Source organism: Blennius ocellaris, assembly GCF_963422515.1.
Source record: "Blennius ocellaris genome assembly, chromosome: 13".
NCBI classification, from domain to species: Eukaryota; Metazoa; Chordata; class Actinopteri; order Blenniiformes; family Blenniidae; genus Blennius; species Blennius ocellaris.
Window position 1 is genome coordinate 4,498,446 of NC_137662.1, and position 17,193 is coordinate 4,515,638.

A 17,193-nucleotide genomic window follows, 5' to 3' on the forward strand; every position below is an offset into this window, starting at 1 on the left:
AAGGCTACCTCATGGAGTGTTCACATAAAACAGTTAACTTGCATGCAGCTAAGCAACTCACCAAGTTGAGTTTTTTTGCAAAATGCAGCAATTTCATTCATCGTGAGAACCTCCACGTACAGAAGAGACCCGCAAATACGAGTTTGCCAAGAACCAGAGACGCAACCTGTGACTCCGGCCCAGTTCACGCAGTATTTTTAAGTAAAGAGGCCAAACTTTCGTAGCATTTCCGGGGCAATGTTGCTTAGAGCCACTGAAAATGCAACTTTTTGAAAATGCTGCCGCAGTGCATGAACACCTTGGCCGTAGAGAATGGTTCTTCTGCACAAACAAGATGAGATGGACAATAAGAACAAATGTTTGCCTGCGGAGTGTCATGACTCTCAGTCCGTATTGTCCTGGGAGTTGGCAGGTTTATAGATGAACGTCCCCCGGAATAATAATCCAACTTGGTCGTATGTCCACGAGAATGTCCGGGTACTCCCATTGCTAATATTTATAGCCTTTTGTTCTTTACGTGTGTGATTTCGTTACAAAAACGACAACAGCGCCAACAAGTGGCCTGACATGAAAACAACATCCTCTTCAGCATTTCTGACATGGTTTTCAAAACGCTGCTGCGTAAACGCCAACATTTTCCTGAAACTAAAAGACAAATACGATGCGTTTTCACTTGAAATGTTGCTGTGGAAATGTGTCATCAACTCCTCAGCACAGGCATTTATTTAACTGTAGTCAGAAATGGCTAGAAATTACTGTAACAAGTCTGTGTGCATCTTCAAAGTAATTACATTTTGGTTAATGATTTACTTAATAACAAAGCCACTTACATAATCTGGAAAATAAATATCAACTGAAGTCACAAGCCTGACATTGTAACATCCATAAACCACGGTGAAAACCAAACATGACTGAAATGAAAGAATATGAACAGAAGTGTGACGTTCCTGTTTTATTATGAAAACACCAAGCAGGAAGACATCACAATAGCATATTTACCTGCACGGGATCAAGTCAACAGCCAACAGACAGTGTTATGTGCATATAATGCTCACGATGCAACATATAAATAAAACTCAGAACATGTGTTTTATTGCATATCATAGTGATGCGCGCTGCAAAAACATTTGGCTTGCAGTCGGGAGCCTAATTTCCCCGACTACGAGTGGGTCAAGAGAGATATTACAGCCCCTGGCTGTGAGGAAAATCACCACGGTGGTAAAATGCCATCTGAACTGTGGTCAAACAGTAATCACAGACCTCAACATGAGTCACCATCTGATAATAAGCGTTTGGCTAAGATGAGCTTTGTACCGAGGCTGCATCGTTCCCCAGCAGGGATCCTTCAAATGGAGTTTCAGGCCCTTTTCACCCAGGAACGACAACATAAAAGCCTGGAGCTGTCTGCGAGACGGGTTGCTCTGGGATGTTCTCACACAGCATAAAGCCACCCGAAAGGGCAGCTGGAGGTTTTTAGAAGAAGAAGAAGAAGAAGAAAAAAAAGCTTTTGTATATCTTAATTAAATGAACTAGATGGATGTCCTTTCTTAACATTTCCCTGATCCCCCGCTGCGTGTGTTGTGTAACGCTACCAGCAACCAGCTCCTCCTTGTTTTCCATTGCGAGTCTCAAGGCTTCAAGTCGTTTACAATGTCGTGACCTTCCATCTTCTTCAAATTCAAGCTTCGTCGACCAATCCGACAACTGCCGCGCTTGGTCGAACGCTCCGCTCCCGACACTGAGACGTTAAAGCATGGTGTCCGAAGTGTCCGGCGATATCGTGACCAGGTCAATCAAACCAACAGACGACTTAAAACAGCCAAACAACAGTCCAAAGTCAAAAAGAAAGAGCAGAGAGACGAAGGTAAAAGAGGAGAACAAAGGAGGGGAGATTAAGGAAAAAAGAATAAGGGAGTGGGGGGGGGGGTTCTGATTTCATCCAGTACCCGACGAGCAGTCCACCTCGTCGCTCGTCGTGACCACCACATCGCACCGACACCATCACTTTCTCACATCATCATCAAAAACATTGGCAGCATCACATTGACGGAACGTGAAAACTAGTCAAGCACAATTTGAAAAATAATGACGGAGCGGCAGAAATATCATGAAAATCACAATCAAACGAAACAAAGACGAGCAAGGTGACTCACAAGATCTCGTCGTTCTGAAACTCCAGGACGCCGTGAATGTCTTCGAAGTCTTCACCGCCGCCTCGGGCCGTTCCCTCCATTGTCTTGTACGGCAGCATGACCACACCGCGGGCCCCCGAGGTTCTCAGCACCTTCACCTCCATGGCGCCGACGCTCTCGCTGACGTGGCACACGGGCTCCTCGAACGTAAAGATACCGGCGTGGTCGTCATCGAAGATGGTGACGGTGGCGGTGGCGGGCAGGCCGAGACAGGCCACCGAGTCGACGTGATTGGCCGACTCGCCCTCCTCGGGCTCCTCCCCTTCCGATGTCAACACCTTGACGTTGGAGAGGTGAATCAGGAAGTTCTCGTCCTCTTCGAAGATGTCGTCGTCGATGATGCCCACGCGGATCTCCTTCATGGTCTCGCCGGGTTTGAACACCACCACGCCCTCCGTGAACTCGTAGTCCGACCCGGCGTTGGCGGTGCCGTCTTCCGTTCGGTACTCCACAGAAATGGTCTTCCCCGTGTCGCCACCGCGCCGCACCACGTTCACCGCCACCGTGCCACAGTTCTCGAGACACTGGTAGGAACCGGGATCGAAGAAGATTTTGGAGATGGGATCGTTGTCACAGGCGTCGGAGCGAACCTCGTGCATGCTGACGGCCTTCCGGGCCTGGTCGGCGGCGTGTTTCTTCAGGATGTTGCCGGCGCCCGTCATCAGCCGGGTGGCCTGGCATCGGTAGAAAGCGCGGCTCTTCTGTTGTTGGCTCAGGACTTGGTAGTTGGCGAGCTCGATTAGTTGTTCCACCTGTTGAGAGGAAATATAAAAACACAAATGGTGAAAAAAAAAAGTTTTTACAATCAGGGGTGGGCTGTGGCTGGTAGGGAGGGTTTGATTCCCTGCCTGCTTGTTGAAGTGTCTTTGAACTGAACCCCAATTTGCTCTCAATGGATGAATTTAGAACCTTGAATGATGTGTGAATGGGTGTGTGAACGGATGAACGTGATTAACAGTGTAAAGCGCTTTGCTTAAACAGTGGAAAAGCACAATATTAAGTAAAGTAAGTAAAATCCAATTACAATGTTGTTTTACACTGAAAGTCGCTGACAATGAAAATTCAGACCGCTGTAAATAAACGTCTTTTCTACATGTTGTCAAAGCAAATGGCCTTAAAACAAACTAATCAGCTTCAGAATGATTTGTACTTTACTTAAAGAATCACAGCGTGCAGTCCTGCATGGCTTTTAAGTGTTTCTCCTCGTTCAAGGAACACAAAAGAATGGGAGCCAACAGAATATCGACATTTAACCTAAACATTGCAAAGAGGCGTTGGGGAAGGTATGCGCTCTACCGAGTGCCAGTTCTACTGAGTGACTCATTATCAGCTCTCTGCTTCATGATGACACATTCATTAAATCCAGGTACGTTGGAGCCATGAGGAACTGAAAACATGCAGGACTGTGACCCTCCAGGACCCCAAATACTCCTGGCTGGGGAACTTCATTCAATTGTGATTTCACTTTCTTTTATAAATGCAACAAAGAAAATGTCTTCAATTCAAACAAATGGATTCAATGAATTTTTTTTTTCTCCGACTGTACCTTCTCGCATTCAGCTCTGCAGTAATGTCATATTCCCTCTGGATGCACAATTCAGAAATGTCTTAATTTAGAGAAAGGTAGCTTGATACAATGCATCAGTGAGTGACCTTGTTTGAACACACACATACACAAACAAATCAACATTCGCAGGTCTCGTTTGTAAATACGAAGACATTCACAGGGAGAAGATACCCATCTGTGTACAATTTTAATGAGGCCAAATTCATTATATAGCTGTTGCTATTTCCATTCCTTGCGGTTGGGGGTCGAGGATGGGCTTCGTATAAACAGGCAACTAAATGATATTATTGTCCTTGCCAATGTGGATTGCTGCAGTCGGAAATGAAAAGGTGTGATGCAAGATTGGACTGAACAAACAACGGAGACATTTCCATTTTATCAGTATTATGTCATCGTGAAAGAGTCAAGGATACTCCAAAACAAACAATCTTAAAATGTTAATTGGTGACATTTTTTACTGGTGCAACATGAAAGTGAGCTGTACGAGGCGCCTGAACTCCAAGGTCTTTGACACCCTGGTATTGAGAATGAATGGATGAATAATATCCCAATATGTTAATGCTGAATTTCGTGTACTCCCAACTCAAACAAGCCCTGCACAAAGCTCTTATTATGTGTGTTCATCTTGCAAAGTTACCCTAATACCGTCCCGTCATTAGATTTACCTTCATCAAATTAACTGGAAGCTCCTATTCGGTCATTCATCACTAGAGTCGCTCTCATGGTCTGTCATCTTTATTCAGTTGGTAAGAAAATCACAGTTTAACTCTGGCGGCAGCGACAATACATCAGTCGGACGTTGTTCCCCACCTCCTTGTCAGGGTGCTTCTGTTTGAGCTCCTTCAGGATCTTGGCCATGTCTCTCCGGGTCTCCTCTTCATCCAGATCCTTCTCATCTATATCCAAACCCAGTGGGCCGTCCAGGAAGTCAACGCCGTGCGAGTTCAGCATCTTCCCATCCATCTCGATGTCCACCTATGAATGGAAAGTGAAAGAGCTTAATCAGTACCATCAATCAGAGGTTGGAACTCCTCCCTTGATAGTGGCGTGACGGTTGACTGAGCGAGAACAGCATGTAACAAGCATGCAGTCCAAGACAGATGTCTTTTTGTTTTACTCGGTTTCAACGGCGTTCCCCGGTTCCCAGTGACGTTTCAATAATCCCTGCAGGTTTGCTTAAAAATGTTGTTTGAGTCTAGAGTCTCATTTACATGACAACGTTTCAAGTGAAAACACATCGTTTATCATCGGACCTTTGTCTCATTGAAGTTTCACATGGCAACGTTAAGAAACATGGAAACAGCAGAAACAAAAATGATCAGTTTTGTTTAAAGAATCAATTCAGTCTCAACCAAGATATAGTAGTTTTGCTGTGATATTTTACCTCATAATGTGAATGCAAATACAATTTCCAAGAACATGATATTATTTGGACAATTAGGCAAATTTAACAACTGCCATATATTTTTTGGGGGGCAGTCTGTATGAATAGTCACCATTTTTGTTATTTGGGTGTAGGATATAACAACGCTGACCTAAATTAAGAAAAAAAAAGTTTTTGGGGGGCGGTGACTTGTAACAATAAAGTTGCAAAGGGGTAAGATTTAAAGTTCTACTTCTTCCTACCCCTTTTAAGGACATGCAACGCACATATTGTAAAATTTCAGAATCAGAATCAGAAGATTGAGTGTGTGTTGTGGATTACTCATTTGGATGTTCATCTTTTGTTTTTGTTTTTTGATTGTGTTTGTTTCTTTTTATGTTTTTGTACATGTACGAAATTGAAAAACAAATGAATGAATAAATTAATTAATAAATTAATTAATGAATTAATAAACAAAGAAAGAAATAAATGCTAGATTCTGCTCAATAAGTTTCCTAACAGTTTTCACACAGTGATCAAATGCACCATTTAAACCAGATGAACAACGAAAACCTTCCCAGAAAGTACCACACATTGTGTGAGCAGCAAGCATCCAGCACAGCGTATGTAACGTCGTCTACGGAGCTGTGTGAGTGGAGCACAGCAACGGGAGCGACGTTTAGACGATGAATACTGTAAAATGAACAACTCCTGAAGCCAAGTTCCCATGTCCCGCTAACTGCGGATCCCACCTCCTTTATCTGATGCTGCCATTTATTGGGGTTTCTATCAAACAGTGTCGTCCGGCCTGTGTTTACAGCTTATTGCTTAGCAAAGATCTGCGTGTGATCCGTAGTTTATTTATTTTAATTGAAAGTGACGAGCTCTGAGGCTGCCGCATTACTCGCCAGAGTTGATCTTCACTGGCATTACGATCTTCTTTGGTGGGGGTGGCATTATCGATCGAAACACTTGTAAGCTCATGAAGCTAGATGGGAAATTAAAATGTGGAAACTGTCGAGGCCATACCTCAGGATAACTGCTTGACTTGATTCATTAATTTCTTTTTGCGACAAGGTAAAATCAAAAGGGCCATCATGTACCGACGGTGTTCCGGTCCGCAATGATCTCATCAAACAACTTCTCGCAATGATAATGTGAGCCAATTTTAAGTTTGAAAGAGGTTTGAAGATGTAATTAGATGAGTGCAACGCACTGCATGATCACACAAAGGATCAGATAGTGAAAACAGGAAATTAAAATGTGACAAGCTTTGTGGAAAAAAAAACGAGGTGTACTCATAGCAACATGCCTCATAATGTTAGTTTACCTTGGCAGGTCCCCATTCAGTAATACATTTAATTATTTCTGGTACACAATACTCATAAACACACTTCCGCCTACATGATAAAGCTCAGCCTTTATCCAGTGTGTTTGGATGAGCACTGCCTAATTAATTTCTACTGGCAGCCTGTTTGTACCAGGATAACACAATAAAATGAGCTCCCAGTAAGATGGAAACATTCTTTATTGTGACACAGAGGGATTATTAGCAGGTGAAATTCTCACCTCAGACAAAAGTAACAGGAATGGTTAGAATTCCTGAAATTAAAAAAAGAAGTCCACCAATCCACCAAAACTTACACAACTTTACACAAAAGTGAAAACTGAAAAATGTTGTGTTTTTTGTATCCTTTTACACAATAAAGGTGCTCAGAGCCACTGAAAACACAACTTTTTGAAAATGCTGCTTCTGTGCTGGTGCACCGCGGTGGTAATAAGAAGTTCTTCTGCACATGAGTAAGTAGATGGACAATAACAACTCTATTTCCTCCGTCGTGTCACGACTAATGGTCCATATTCACCTGGGACTTGGTGAACAACAATCTAATGTCTTAATCTTAATAACAACAATATATATATATAATAATAATATATAATAACAATCTTAATAACAATCTAACTTGGTTGTTCATACAAATGCCCGCGTCCCCACCATCATTAACGTTTATAGTGTTTTGTTCTCTGTGCACGCGTGTGTTTGATTTCATTACAAAAACAGGCAACAGTGCCAATTCAGGGCCCATCGTGAAAACTACATTGTTTTCAGAATTTTTCCCATTTCCATGGAAACGCACATATTTTTCAATAGGTTGCCGTGTAAATGTGATATTTTTCTAAAACAAAAATGCAAAAATGTGGATGTAAAACCCATCACCACAGCAGAATCTTGTCCCTGTGGAATAAAACAGTTGTAGTTGTAACAGTTGGAGAGTAAATCTATTTGAGCTCACCTTGGAAGGGAGTGGACGGTCTCCCTCGGTTTCGATGATCATGCCGCGCTGCTTCCCGGTACGGTAGCGCTTGTACACGTACTTGTAGAACAGCAGGCGGCGGTCGGCCACCCAGGCGAAGAGCACGCAGATGGGGAAGAAGAAGAATGTGAGCAGACCCTCCCACACCTGCACCACCCCGGGCGAGATGACCGACAGGATGAGGTACAGCCAGATGTAGGCGAAGATACTCCACGTGGCCGTGACGAAGAAGACGCGCAGGTGCTTGACCTTCCTCGTCTCGCCGTCGGGGACGACGTACACACAGAGGCCGATGATGACAAACATGTTGAAAGCGGCAGAACCCACAATCGTGGAGGGGCCCAGTGTGCCGGCATGGAACCCATGGCCGACAACTTCTATGACGGACAGGAGGATTTCAGGAGCGGAGGAGCCCAGAGCCATGAGGGTGAGGTTGGACACCGTCTCGTTCCAGATCCGGACGGTGGTCGTGGTGGTTTCTCCGTTGGGTTTTTTAATGGTGATCTCCTTTTCTTGCGACGTGATGACCTCTATCGACGCCATGAAGCGGTCTGCAATGATTGACACGCCCAGGAACATGTAGACCAGAGCCACGAAGTAAACCGTGGCCCTTGCGACCTTGTCACCGAACGAGGGGTTTACGGGCTCCCACACAGGTAGGACCACCCCCTTTTGACACTGCTCGGCCTTGCTGCATTCAGTTTTGTTGGTGGACACCGCTGAAACTGAGCTGCCCAGGTTTGGCTCCGGAGGGGCGCCGGCCAGCGAGGGTTGAAACTTGAGGAGGAGAATCATCGTAATGACCGCTATCCTCAACGCAGGCGACAGGAGGGAGGAGTGATTCCAGTGGCCCATGGTGACGGTGTGGCGACGATAACAGATAGAGTTCAACCTTCAGAGAGGAAGAGAGGGGGAAAAGTAAAGCACAAAATTAGTGGTTTGGTAAATAGGGTTAGGTTTTGTTTTTTTTTTACTTGAGAGTTCATTCAAAATATAAAACAGGGGTGTTAAAAACACAAGGCCCACGAGACAAAACCGGCCCGCAAAAAGCTCAAATCCAGCCAAGCAAATTGTAAACATTTTTAAAGAAAACATTGATTTTTAAACACATTTCTTGAGGGTCCTGGATACAACACAACACTGGGACCCAAGCTGAGATACTGGTGATGCTGCCATGAAAGACACTAGCGCCAAACTAGCATTAGCCTCAAAGTCATTGAGGACTTTGTGAAAACATCTATAATGCAGCAGCTATAGACATTTAAGACATTTCACTGTATTTCGCACCAGAAGACATCATCAAACTGGGTTTTAATTTGATTTTGTAGCCATTTTCCAGCCAGTCCTGTCGGGTTTTTTTTATGAAAATATAAACATTTTCATCATCAGGTGTAGGTACAGGTATCAGGTATACTCTGCAGCACAACAAAGAAAAACTTTAAAGTTTTAAATTTAAAGGTTATTATGGCAATGTTTTAAGTGTCCGGCCTACTCGAGATGGATTTGTGCTGCATTTGGAAAACCTGAACTAAAATGTTCCCTTGAGTTTGAAGAACGAGCTGAACAGCTGCAGTTTTGATAACCTGTGTAATCAAATAAGTATATTTTAATACCGTTAATGATCTGTTATGACTGCCCAGACATTATATTAACAGATTGTACTGATGCAGCAAGTACTGGATGTAACTAACTCATCTCCCTATTAACAACCGCTCATAAGAGGCTGTCTGGGTAACAGCGCTGGCATATATATTTATTTTACTTCAAGTAAACACTGAAGCAGTGGAAGGTCAAATCTGCATCTGCCAAAAAAAAAAAATCGGGCCGACGCTAATGTCAAGGCAACAGAGTTTTGAGCGCCGAACCAGGTTTCCTTATTTCAACAAAAATTTGAAAAATAAACAGCAACATTCACCTGGAAATATCAAATACCTTCACATAACAACACCATATTTATTTATTTTGATAACAGTAATAAAAACGTGTTATTTGAAGAGCATGTGAAGATACATGGTGACAAAATGATGCAACACCTTAAAAGTATTTTGAGGTTTTGGCTAAAATATTTACTGGTTTGACCTTGAAGACTGACAGGGTCAAGTAGGTTTGTCTCCAGTGTCCTCCAATAATCCACAGATATGTATATTTGGTTTATTGGTGTGACTCTATTCCTGGTTGGTATGAAGCTATTTATCAACAGCTGGTATCCCTGTGATGCACTGGTGATGGATGGATGTATGGATGGATCATTTAAATGTTTAATATTTAAATCTTGAGAACTGGGCACCATTATGAGTTTAATTTAAGATCTGTTTTACCAAATGGCTTCGGCTTGTTTATTTCATCAGGTAGGTCAAACAAGAGGCACAAAGAAAACAACTGAAACAAATACATTAAACTGTATCACGCAATCAAAGAAAGGAAGTAGCTTTTAATTATTTAATGCAGCTGCTTCAACACCAACAAACCAAAGCAAAACTTTTAAGTAAGAAAAAACATAATTTAGTCGGAATCAGTTTCAGTGAGGTGAACGTGTCCCTGTGGCATAACACACTGCATATTCAGCACAGTTACCACACTTAATGAGGTACTTGCACATTGTTGGGTCATTTTCCAAAGGGAGACTCTGCTATGCAGCCGTCTCGATGCACACGCTGCTTACACATTCTTTGCATACACGTGTCTGCAACTCCTCTCACAGCACGTCACAGAAACACAGCAAATGCACGGCCATCATTAACATTCCCTTATTAATGTGGACGGCATTATGCTCGGTATAAAATATAACCACTGAAGCAAATTAGCAGCAATCTCGTATGCGGCGCTGCCCGGTTATTGAGCGTGCACTCGCCAGAACATCCACGCCTGAGAACCAGCAGCTGCCTGGTAGCTCTCGAGGGATTAACATGACTGGGAGCTGGCCGAGATGCAATACCTAAAAGTCGGCAGCGGGGATTTAAAATAGCTTCCAAAGCTCTGTCGTTTTTGAGGGGATGCACAAACACATAACGAATGAGGCACATTGAAATACTCTGGTATAAAACATGGATGGACGTGTTAAGTCCCTGGACATGTTTGTCAGTCCATTACAGGGCGAACGCAGAGACACACTCGATCACACATGCTCACTCCAATTACTCTGAAATGCACGTTATAGCAGTTTGTATTTAAATCAAAAAAAGGGTGAGAGGGTTCACGGCGATGCGTAGCCTTCGCATACTGTTTGCATATAGGGTGAAAAATAGCCTCAACGGCACAAGCAAGATGCAAACTGAAACGCCTCATCTTCATCCTCGTGTGCTCGTCCTACATAGAGCAACCGGCTGAAGTCGAGAAGAGGGCACGCGGTAATCCTTTGAATCAGCGATCAATAACGGGAACCAAGACCCAGCACAAGGTCAGCTCACAACTCCCCTCAAACCACTTGCCAACATCCACCCCTCACTAATTAACTGTTCACACCCTCACGCAGCACAAATCACCAGCCATCAAAAAGTGCATCGAAACTTTCCCACTGGGGCTAAACAAAGCTGCAAAATGCTCCAACACCATGAACAACTTTGCTGTTAAATTTCATGGAGCCGAGCTCAGGACCCGGAGGTCACCGACATGATTTAAAGCTAAATGAACAACATGCGATCCACCGGGGAAACATCCAGCGTGTGCATTGAGTGTAATAGCAACCGGCGAGAAGACTTGTGATCCGTCTTCGCTGTGTGGCTTCCAACATGCCGTATGCATGCGTCCATTGGTGTTGACCGATACTTGCAGGATACATCTGTTATGTTTGCAAAATCATTCCACCCACGGTGAATTAGAATGTTTTGTTCAATAAAGGGAGAGTGTGAGAAGCATTCTGTGTGACTGCTGAGCTGATCTGCACTGAGTGGCCTCAGCTGTGGTGCGAGGGTTTCTCTCGCTCAGGACGTTCGGAAAATTAATTCCCAAAAAATTGCATGTCCATTTAATTTAACTTCAATTCTCTCGGCTCAACATAAAAAAATAAAATAAAAAAAAACTCTTTCCCCTGTTGATAGTAGCCGGCAAATCCTTGCTTCCTCAGGCCTTCCTGTGTGACCACACAAGGCTTTATGTGGCATTTCCAAGTGATCAATAATTCAGTGAACTCTGGGGTTTGGTTGATTTCAGTGAAGAATGTCGTTTTTATTATAGGTTGATGACTAAAACACAATGCCCTGAGCCACTTCTTCACTCAATACAACAAAGTGTCGTCTACAGCGTTGCCATACCAGTGCAGTCCATAGAATCTTATGAAATAAAACTGCTAGAATTGGGAATAAGATCAATTGACAAGTTTTTACTCATAGTAATATCTTCTTTTTAAATCAACACATGATCTAGCCAAGTGCTGATCACGTCTTCAGCCAGTGGACATCCTCATTTCAAAGACAAAAGTATCATGATAGGCAGCTAATAAACTAACATGTTGTACGAGTTAACGTCTGAAAAAGTCACAAACAAAATCACGTAGGAAATGAAGGGAAATTGTTTGTTTGGGAGTATTTATTGCCGTTAAAGAGACCTGAATCAGTTAATATTCATTAACATTGCAATGAGAACATCATTAGGTCACATTGTGTGTTTCATCATGTTCAGATAGAGAAATGTTTGTAATATTGCAGTTTGTTTTTTTCACAACAATGGGGGGAGTGTTTCCATTTCAAATTGTTAAAGAAACTACAAAAGGAAAACTCTGCATAACAGTTTTGGTACTCTAAAGACTTTTGCAAGAGGTTTAAATCATGTCAAAAGTTAGATGATTATAATGATAATGCGCCGATGTGACATTTAGAGATAAAGCCACAGATGGTCATTGGGCCGAAGTAAAAATGCTACAAAGCGTCCTTGCTCCATCAAAGGCAGCTATTAACCCGTCTATAAGCCTGGAACAGGAAACCAGTCAGGGGAGTAGTATCTGATTTAACAACACATCCTTAAATGGATTTTAGAGAATAGGTCAATGCGAGGCGATTTATTTCTATCGGCAACTTCAAAGGCCGTCAAGTGATTTCACAGAAGATAACCAGTTTCCTTTCACTCAACTAGCCATAAAATCTCTGCCAAAACGACAATAGGCGTGAATGTGTGTGGATAATCGTCTCGCTACATTTGGCCTCAGATATATTGAAGACCAATGCAAGCTGTACTGTTTAGCCATTGTCAGGTGGAATTGGCTGTGATTGGTGAAAAAAATATAATACGAGGGAACGAGATAGTAACTCTTAATTACAGTATTGACTTGTATCCACATTCCACTCTATCCTTCCTTTGTTGAACTGGCATCGTGAACGCCATGGTGAGAGTTAAACACGCTGTTAAAAAGTTAGCAGAGGTGCGTTAACTTTAATGTCAAGATAACACCGAAAGTGATAAAATAACCCAGTTTTGAACAACAAGATGACAGTGCGGTTAAAGTTAACGGTCGGTTAAATGCGTTTATCGGCTGGTTAAACAATAACCCAGTTTTGAACAACCGGGCCCAGGTGTGCAAAGACGAGATAAACCCTCAATTTAACAACATGCCCTTGTATTCAACAAGCCAAGATGCATTCACACAAATGATTAAGGATGAAGAAAAGCTGAGCAAAAACAAATGTAGCATAGGGGTAATAAAGTGCAAGTTCAACAATAAGCACAATATGCTGTAGGTTGTACTACTAATGGCTCGTTTTCAAACGCTTTGTTCCGCTGCTCCAGTTTCAGTTCCTCCGTGTTTCTTTCAAGTGGCTTGCTTAGAATTCATCCTCACAAACTGAAATCCTCAATGCACCCTGCCTACACAGTCTTGGTTGCTTCACCCTTTATTGCAAGATCACATTTCAGCTGATTTAAGATCCTCCCCATGTTCTGTTAACAGTCACAAATTGCTTGTAAACCGCATCCTGCAATGATGCCAAACCTGCGTGAGGGTTATTACCGAGCTGTTCGATAAAGAAAATATTAATGTCCTCAACTGGAAACAGCAGAAAGCCAGTGAAGGGTGTTTGTTTAGGTGTCTGCTGTTCACACTACAAACACTTAGTGGCTGAGCGCAGGATGCTATTTTGGATTTGTAATTGAAATATCAAGTTTCAGACTACCCCGGCATGATTCTCCCTTGTGTTATGACCTCAAAAACTTGGCTCTATTTCAGAAGGAAGTCAACATGAGGCGAGTCAATCCAGCTTCAGAGAGAAAGCCAACACGCAGACACAAACTGGACCTCGACGCTTCTCCCTCGAGGCAGAAACAAAAGCACAATACATAAAACCATGTGCTTTAGTCAGACAGTTTGGGAGGGGTTTTTTTTGTCTGTGGCCCAATACTGTCAGTCCTTAGGAGCTTCTGAAAGCAGCACCTTCAGGTGCAAGGAGGGTAAATGTTTGGACCAATCAGGAACAGGAATAAGATAAAATGGAGATTAAAGGCTCTTCCAGAACAGTTGATTTTAGCAACGTCGCACTGAGCGACATGGATTCAATCAAGTTTGAATCATCTGGATGGAGCCTTTGTGACATTTTCAGCTGGATTTCTATCATGACTGGACATTATCAGGTTTTAAGATGTAAAAATGTTTGAAAAACCCTGCGAATGGGGACCCACCGATAACGATAGCAGTATCAGGTCAGACGCTGCACGAGGTACTGGACTCATAAAAGGTCCTGACAAGTGTTACGTGATGTCATTCATCAGTGGCAGGTAGACGAGAGAGGACGAGAGATGTCTGCGGTTTATAGGATCTTTAATGTTCTGATTCCAATACAAACCTTTTAGTAGATTATTTTCATGTCTTTTGAAATTTCTCTTGCAGCAATTCTACATTGATTTAAGAGGTTCTCTCCTGCAGGACTTCAGCAGTTTATTGACTCTCTTGTTTGGAGTTGTTTCTTCTGACTTCTACTCTGTTTACCGGCTATGTCATAATTAGAGCTGCCTATCGAAACCTTTTTTTTTTTAAATCAGCTCATCACAATTCTTGTATAATAAACATTATTAGTTACTACTTGTTTCTTTTCTTTCATGTTGAAAATGGTTGGACATTACAGAACAGGAACAAAGACTGCATGGATACAATTCAAAACCGCTAAATTAATTTGGCATCCAAAGTCAGAAGATTATCTGAGGCTATCTGTTCATCTCTGTAGACTATAAATATTCATAAACCCTTTAATACACTCCATAAGACCACTGTTTCAACACAACAGATCATCTTTCATCTGGTACGGACCTACGTCACATGGTGGGTACCGTTACATCAAGTAATTTGGTGGTGGAACATGTTCACAGGGAAAAGAAAGTGATCAAGAGTAAGTCTCTGAAAGGAAACTGTGTTTTAAGGAACACAGGGAACTGTGTTGAGCTGCTGCTCCAACAAACATCCCATCCAAAATGCATTTTCCTCACTGCTGGACAAGGGGTGATGATAAAATATTGAAGGGTTATTGCACTGAGTGAAAGAGACAAAGAACTATGGAAGAGGGAAATGTGGGTAATGTAAGGAAATAGATTGGAGGGGGAAGTGATGTGGAAAACACTAAAGAGGAGAAAAAGCATTGACAAAGAGATGGATGAAAAGTATGAGGGAGTATGATGGGAAAGATAGCTACTCTAACATCCCCTCACCTCCCTTAATGAAATAAAACCACAGGGATAAAAGAGCAAAACACACTTGCCATATTTATACAGGCACACGCACACACGCGCACGCGAGGATAATCAATAAACATGAAATGTCTTCTTCATTTATGTTTTTGTTTTCAATTATTTTGAATTGAAGCGGCACAGAAAAGCCACACGTCCAGAGAGAACATGTAATCTCCACACAGAGAGGCTCGAGTAGCACTGGAACTGGTGAAGCCTCCCCTCTGGTCCTCTCACATGAAGTTGATGAGGTTGTATAGGGGTATTATTGTAGCAACACTATTTGTCTATTCGTATGGAGAGTTTTCTGTCTGTACCTCAATCTGTTCGTCTGAAGTTAGAGTTTTCAATGTGTCAAAGAATTTGTCAATGTGAACCTGAATCTGCAAAAGTTGTCTCAAAAGTCTGTAAATAGGTTTCAAATGTGCAAAAAAAAAAAAAAACAGCTAAAGTCTACGCATTCAAATACAAGTGCTGAAAATACAGACAACTGACCAGTTATGCGTCACACAGTTTCACAATAAACTGTTTTTTTACACGTGACTTTTGCTGCATTTCTGCCACCTGAAGGATTCAAAGCTGTGGAGCCTGGGTTTTGCTGCCCTGAACTCAGGCTCACAGGCTCCTTCATACGGCCGAGCGCCTCAGTAGCTAACAACTGCCAGCCATCAGGTGGCGCTATGTCCCGGGGGCTCATTGAGCGTATGTCACATTGGGGGGGGGGGGGGGCATGGAATCCTGACCGCATGATGTGAGTATATGTCAATAATTTTGCACTTTTTTATAATTAGTGAGGCAATGGCTGAGTCTTCTATAAATGTATTCCAGGTGTTTGTAAAAATGTAAGTTGTTCACGCACGCGCACGCACACGCACACACACACACACACACACACACACACACACACACACACACACACACACACACACACACACACACACACACACACACACACACACACACACACACAATCCTACTGCAAACTGAAGATTAATGGTCTGTGTTTACCATCATTAGAATGATGTGCTGCTCTTTGAGCCCTGATCTGCCTCGCAGCCAGTCCTCAAGCCAGGACGTCTTGTCATTTTATTACACTTGGAAAAGGAAGAAATGATTTCCTCTTGCCTGCCTCATGTCCACTGACATTATCTGTACAGTCTCTGTCATGAGCATCTGGGTAGGAAAACAGCGAGACTCAAACAGATGGGCAAAATGGAAAAAGGAACGCAAATCTGTAATTCCCCTCTGTGGGAGAATAAAAACGAACCATAAACACAGTTTATGGTTTGACAGTTTAAATGTTCTGCTGTGTATTTTTTTTCAAAGTAGCATAACAGTAAAGATACCATAAAACCAAAAATCACACGAATCCGATCGCACTGCCTCGTAATGAGACAGACCCCGTATCAAGCCCCCCCCAATATTAGAGACTTTCACATTTGTCCCCCCAAATAATCCTACAACCCTGGAGAAGAAAAAAAAAATATTTTGAAATTGTTAACTTCTTTTATTTTATTTTGACGGTGCAGTACAGCGACTTGTCAGAGCCTCGCCCCTTCCCTCAGCGGCTCCAGTGTTTTGTTTTAGGTTTTTTCTTGGGGGGGGGGAAGTGAACAGCAGGTTTTTAATTACAGAACTTCATTTGAAGCAGGTAAAACAGCTTGTAGGGAACGCTGCCATGAATAAGGCTTATTTATAACGCCATGTCGTTCGCTTACATTCATGTTGAGGAACAAAATGTGTTGAATGAAGTCTTAATCCTGGACACTGGTCCTTTATTGAACTGCTGACTTTGTCAGTGTTCCTGAGTGTCATCAACACTGGACACTATAGTTTAACATCTTATTTCAGTACAACGCCACTGAAGAAAAGGCTGAAACTGCAGCACAAGTTGTTCTTTTATTAGAGTAATATTGTGAGTAATGTTATACGACACAAGGAGAACTTAGTCACTCCAACATTTATCAACATGTATGACTTTATATTAGATATTATGTGTAAAATGTCTGATCAGGAGAAGGATAGAACATAGAGGAGTGAAGCAGGTGAAGCAATGGAAGGTGGAGAAACTGATGAAGATCAGTTTAGGTCTTAAATTGATGAGTGAGACTCATT

At 42.5% G+C, this 17,193-nt stretch overlaps 1 protein-coding gene across 2 annotated transcripts in view; it reads right to left on the bottom strand.

Moving 5' to 3' along the window:
• The window catches only part of slc8a1b (solute carrier family 8 member 1b), a 167,447-nt gene that overhangs the window by 143,682 nt on the left and 6,572 nt on the right, over positions 1-17,193 (bottom strand). For both annotated transcript variants that reach the window (XM_080507504.1, XM_080507505.1), the window contains exons 2-4: positions 7,417-8,329; positions 4,570-4,734; positions 2,154-2,944 (exon numbers count right to left, since the gene is read on the bottom strand). In XM_080507504.1, coding sequence (XP_080363630.1) covers positions 2,154-2,944; positions 4,570-4,734; positions 7,417-8,292 — 1,832 coding nt within the window. In that variant the 5' untranslated portion in view covers positions 8,293-8,329. The remainder of the gene's footprint in view (positions 1-2,153; positions 2,945-4,569; positions 4,735-7,416; positions 8,330-17,193) is intronic.